Here is a 6,304-nt window from a genome sequence, read left to right on the forward strand (position 1 = left end):
TTTCATGGCAGTATTTGCCACTTGTCGGTGCATTCGACGCGCTCTCGTTTTCAGAGACCCGTTGGTGGTAGGTAAGGACGAGACAATTATTGTGAACATGATAGCCAATTAATAAACAAAATTAATAGCCGAAAATTGGGATTTACTGCGGGCAGGGGACAAAATCGGAAGATATCTAAAACACGTTTGGACATTTTTTCATAAAGGAAAACTTACAGAAGAAAAAACATGGTCAAAATTAAATACATTTATTAAATAAAAATATTTTTAATGTTGAATGAATCTTTATTTGTTTTTTAAATTCACCCTATTCAAAAAAAAAAACATAATAGCTATTGATTTAACAAAATATAAATCCCCAGTTGAGCCAATATAAACATATGCAAATACATGTAACGTACGGAACTCTTCGTTTGAAATCAACCTTTTTTGAGAAGTTCTATCGAGCTGATTTGCATCGCAAGTTTCAGGCTCATGTCGCAACCCCGCGGCGAGGCGCACTCGAAACCAAAGGAGTCAAGGAAACTACTTTAAGTACTACTAAAAGTATTTGGTATTACAAAGTTTAAATTAATTTCTAAATTAATACAACAATCGGTAAATGCGAATTTGTATTTATACTATTTTTTTCAGTCTTCTTTTCACTGCCTTATAGAAGTAACATTTTCAAAATACAATTCAATACAATCACAAATTTCAAGTTTCATTATATACTTGCACATTCCGGGATAAAAGTGTTTTTGATACGATATACATATGTATGTCAGTATTTTTTTGATCCTATGAATATTTTAACTCTATGACAACATTTTCATTATAACATAAAACCAATCAGTCTTTTTGAAACCAATAGTCAATATAGGTAGTTGAGCGGATCCTACGCAGCTGTGAACCTCATAGCACGACCACCCAAGGTCCCGGCCCATTAGCGGCCGCAGGTGATATATACCGCGCATGCGCAGGCGCCGCCACTTCGCGGGGGACCGCCGACATGGCCGCGCAGGTCAGTCTGTCATTTGTTTATCATCATCTCATTCACTAAAACAATTCCTATAGAACTTCGTGATTCTTGCAAGCAGTCTGAGACTCGAGTCTGGCAGGGAATGCAAAAGCTTACTAAACTTGCAAATATCTGTAGGTCATTTAAATAACAATATCATTTTAGGTACAATCCTCTCTACCTTTGCTTGATTTGGACAACGCAAGTAAATTCCAATACTCTATGTTGCCAACGTACATATTCTTCCATTCGCATCTTTCTATCTACCCATCTTAATTAGTTAAAAATAAATAAAATATACTTCATATATTGAGATGACATTGTTTTTCTATTTAATAAGTTAAAAAAATATTGAACAAAAACAGAGCAGGAAATTTCTGTCGATGGCCTGAACTTTATGTGCATGTTTAAACTTATCTAACGAAACTACACAAGTACTCCTAAGTCTAGGGTTACTCTATAAAATTGTATGCCAAAGCTCAACAAACGCACAACAACGAGCTTTTACGATCAGTTTGTACATTGTATGCAACTGCTCTTTACATACACAAGATGCAGGTTAAACTTGCTTGTTTCCAGGTGAAAGAAACAGTTATAGCGACAATATTATAATTTTTATTTTTATTTTATATGAGTGCTATGCAACTATTTTTTAATTGAAGTCAACGCAATTGTCACACGCTGCCTAATTTTAATTTTCTTCGAAATAACCAAATATTTTTTCCCTCGAGGAGAGGATAGCATCTGAAATATTCTATGGTAAAAACCATCAGTCCTAATAATAACCTTCAACCTACCCTTCAACCTTCTTTAGAAATTCAACTGATTACTTCAAAATGATTGTGTGTTTTTATATTCTGTGGCCACAACGCACGCACGTGTCTCGTAAGATCAAGTTCACGAATTCAAGTTCGGTTGATTGCAAGACTCGTTACTCACTTGAGCTTGTAACTTTATCACATCTATAAAAATCTTCAAAGTAGTTTTCAACACACATATTACAAAAATGACCTAAGTGTCTCATTTGTAACTATATTCTGTCAATAAAAGAAATTATCCCCCGATATTTATCTCTAATAACTCAATCAATATTAAAAGGGTCGCGATCGGACAACCCCACAGAAAATAAAATTGACGATAAATACTAAATTACACAGTTTGGGAGACGAAATTACAGTGTTCATTGAGGGGAGCTGCGGTTAACTACTATTATTTTAACCAGTTGTTTGTAAATTGAACACTGCAGTGGTAGAAATTGGTTTTTTATTTTTCATTTTGCCAGATGGTCTAAACTTTTGCCTAAAATCGTCTCTACTATTAAACTATGTTCAAATATAGTATTTTTATAATAGCTCGTTGCTGGTCTAGAATATTTTTTTATTTTATTAAAAAAAAAGACAAGTATAGTTTGTACGTAAAATAGACTCATCCCATCGCGGTAATGTTATAACGCTTATCTGTAGAATATAAAATAACTTTAAAAATAAAAACGATATGTTTAATCGAACCACACTTGTTTCAAGGTTAGCTAAACGTGTGCACTAGATCTTGATATCACATTGTCTGTGACCTTAGAAAGGGGACAGTCATTATCATTACAAACATACCGACATGCCTATTAGTAAGAACATATTATAACAAATACATTGTGAACTAATAACAGCAATCATGTCGTTGCAATACCGATTAATGGGATTTTAATTGTTAGGCTTAATACTGACAAGTAAACGCACGGTCAAATAGGAGGGGGAGATTTTGATAATGTACATCTTATAAACGCTATGTTTAAGGTTTATTTGCCGCCGCTTCTTCTCGCCTGTGCTCTGGAAGTCGGCAGTACACTTGGTTTACTGACAAGGGTATATCACTCTAAGCTAACTTGAATAAATAATTTTAAATCTGAATGAATAGCTGAAGATTTGGTCTTTGATTATCAGGATACCTGTTTTATATAATATAATCAGGAAATATTATTAGGAACACTTATTGAGAGAAAAGTTTAATTAAAGGTAAAACTTTTCTTGTTTTAAAAATATTAACTTTGATATATTTCATTAGTTTTTTTTGTGGGAGTATTAGAGTCTGCATACGACACATAGAAACAACGAAAATATGAAATCCAAGGAATAAGTGGGTGACACACGTATATAGGTGCATATTAGCTAAATTTATCTTCAATATTACTTTTGCGGAGTCTCAAGGTTTTTCCTTGGTGTGTCTGAGTGTGTGTAGGCTCTTGTCAAACCGCTAATATTAATTGTTATTCTGTGACTCAATATTACCGCATTAAAAAAACATCACAAACATTTAATTACCATGTTGTGAATATAACTATTTTTAACCGACTTCAAAAAAGTAGAAGGTTATATCTTCGGGTGTATATTTTTGTTTTGTTTGAAAGGTTATAGTCGTCGTGTGGCGCCATTTTTTGAGAATTTATATTCATTCAAAAATTGCAAATAAATTAAATGAAATAATTAGTTTTCTTAAAAATTGAACCGACTTCCTTGACATTTAAAATCATGAAATAAGTAACAGCATGTGTTACCCGCTGTGTGCGATTCAAAAAGGAGAATTATAAACAAAATTACAACTGTAATACGATTTTGGATACCGAGAGAAGAACAAGGAAGATTAGAGTTCGAGAGAAGAGAAGAGAAGAGCAATGAAATGAATTGAATCCGCGATTTATTTCTTCAACTGTTTCATTCTAGTTGGGCTGGCTGCTGCTACCGCTGCTCCTGCTGACGGCGGCCGCTCGGCCCGACAGCGCCGGCTCCGCGCCGCTGCCGGGGCCGGGGCTCTCGTATGGTTGGTTTCATGTTTGTTCAATTACTAAAATAACGTCATGTAGAACAAAAACGAATCATAAAGCTAAGACCATGCTAAGTCGAGGAGAGACAAGTTTATTCGTTAGACAAATTAAAAAACCTCGCTACAACTTTTGAACGGCTGAACCGATTTACATGAAACATGGCTAAAAACACTTGGGATAAAATTATCTATGACAAAAAATCGGTTCATCCGTTTGGGAGCTACGATGCCACAGACAGATACACAGACAGACATGTTAAACTTATAACACCCCCCTTTTGCATCGAGGGTTAAAAATAGGAATGCGGACACTGGGTTCCGACGACCTGTGGCTATGGATATGAAAGACACAGTGAAAAGAACACGTAAAAAAAACATGTTAAAATTCAGAACCAATGTTAACATAAACGTTCACGGGTCTGCTTGCTCTCCATCAGCCATGACTGCCATCCATCGCATGCATTGCTTAGTTCTTCTTAGCGTTGATACAAAGCTTACATCGTAACTAAGCAATGAGTCGAAAAACAGTAAATCCTAGCGCATGTGTGTAATCCTGGCGAAAGAAACTTGATATTTAATTTCTGCAGCATCTTTTTAGTATAACATGAATCCTGTTATTCCAGATGACTACAGGTAGAACTCATACCAAACGTGTCACACTTTCAGGAGGTATCCCATACGGCAGTGTAAGCGGCAATGTGGCCGAATTCTTCAATCGCCAGGCGTCACCTGGCGGCCGCGCGCAGCAACTGGCACCATACCCCGAGGTTGACTTCGCACCTATCGAACAGTATCTGTGATAGATGTCGCTACTAGTTCTAGAATTTTCGTTTTATGCCGGCCACACTCTATCTTACGCTGACGCGAATGAACGAACATTGTAGTTTGTAGGAGAGCTTTTATTTACCGCAAGACAATACCAGCAATGTATTCCGAATACGCCAAAGTTTGGCGAACTGTTTGCCGATAGTGTAAAACCGGTATTATACTTTTCCATGAAATTTAAATTGTTGAAGAGAAGAATGAAGACATTAAATTCCACCGCTTATGCCACCGCAAAACATCTACACAGAAGTAAAGTAAAGTATTTTTAGAATAAATCTTTAGTAATAGGATTGGAAGAAATAAATAAACGTTTTTTTAGTTACGGTTTATTTTTCAATTCAATGAATCAAACTTCAGGCTTTTTTGAAGTAATCAAACGATAAATATATGGACAATGGATTAGTAACACGACCAGTCCAGGGGATCTCCCCTTGAATGAAGAAGTAGTCCCTTTGAAGGTAGCTCCAAGCAAGCCTAACAAAGCACATCCAGTACTAATATTGTTCTATCTCGTGAGAAATGCTGCAATGGAGTTTCGCTACTTTTTCTTCTCTTGCTTTATAAACGAAAGCAAATTTTTCAATTGTCTTACACTTCCTTATTATCATATCTGCCATATTTTCGAACGTCATCTAAGATGTAACAAAAGCACCACCAATTATTTCGTCGATTCAATCAATACCTATTATTGCGGCCCGAAAAAACTCATTCAAATAGTTATACAATGCACACGCGCACGCCATTTGTTTCGTGCCAGTAATCGGCGACAATGTACCCCTACTTTTAAATTAATTGCCCAGAGTACGATCAAATACAATAACTGGCTAAAAACATAATCCCGCTGTTTAGTAGTTGAGTACCGCGCTGCCTTTGTCTCCTGTTCCCACGACATTACACACTAGGTCATTGCAGGGCCTATTTTTTTAAAGCCTGTATTGTTATCATGTCATGTTTGTGAGGTCTGCTATGAGGCAATGCTTGATACGGACGGATGACATGAAATATGGATGTCACCGCAATCACAGGTCAACAAACTTGTTACCAAATCGGGATCAATATTTGGGAGTGTTAGAAATTAAAGTTAAATATTGATATATATAAGGGCCTCTCGAAATATTTTGTTGTATGTTTATACCGTTTTAAAAAGAGAGTTTAAATATCATAAAAATATACAACAATTTTAATTGTTTTCATTGATTCATAGTCTATTTTTATAAACATTATAATTATGATACACAATCACAATTCAATTTTTATTGTTTGAATTTAATTTATAACTATTGCGTCTTATTACAGCAATTACAGTTCCACTATACACAACAATAACCTGTGTCAATAAAATACCTAATTGCGTCAAAGTAGAGTCTATTTTCAAACTCAAAACCACATACGATGATTCAAGTAAAAATGTTAATTGAGAAGCGGGATAAAAACGTGTCATCAATGACACAGCGCGGTTCCGCTCGGCGCGCCAGAGACGGTAATGGTGGGTTGGTGCCGGCGGCAAGTGGGTCATTGCACAAAACTCCGGCGCAATGGGGACGTCGGACTTGGAGAGTTGTCACTGCTTATAATGACAACTAAATGAGGTTTGAGAGACAAGGAGACAACGGATTGGTACATATCGGCGACTTTAGGGAAACTGACACGCATTAAGTATATGGT

At 36.0% G+C, this 6,304-nt stretch overlaps 1 protein-coding gene across 1 annotated transcript; it reads left to right on the forward strand.

Moving 5' to 3' along the window:
- Positions 1 to 954: 954 nt before the first annotated feature.
- Positions 955 to 4,961, forward strand: LOC128671002 (uncharacterized). The gene is made up of 3 exons (XM_053747066.2): positions 955 to 1,003; positions 3,715 to 3,811; positions 4,481 to 4,961. The coding sequence occupies exons 1-3, from the start codon at positions 992 to 994 to the stop codon at positions 4,612 to 4,614; spliced, it is 243 nt and encodes an 80-aa protein (XP_053603041.1). The 5' UTR covers positions 955 to 991; the 3' UTR covers positions 4,615 to 4,961.
- The last annotated feature ends 1,343 nt before the right edge of the window (positions 4,962 to 6,304 follow it).

This window comes from Plodia interpunctella, chromosome 6, assembly GCF_027563975.2.
Source record: "Plodia interpunctella isolate USDA-ARS_2022_Savannah chromosome 6, ilPloInte3.2, whole genome shotgun sequence".
Taxonomy (NCBI): Eukaryota; Metazoa; Arthropoda; class Insecta; order Lepidoptera; family Pyralidae; genus Plodia; species Plodia interpunctella.

Excerpts from the sequence above, each read along its gene's own strand:
- LOC128671002 (XM_053747066.2), top strand. Across the intron at positions 3,812-4,480 it reads GGGGCCGGGGCTCTCGTATG|GAGGTATCCCATACGGCAGT; the intron begins GTTGGTTTCATG and ends TCACACTTTCAG.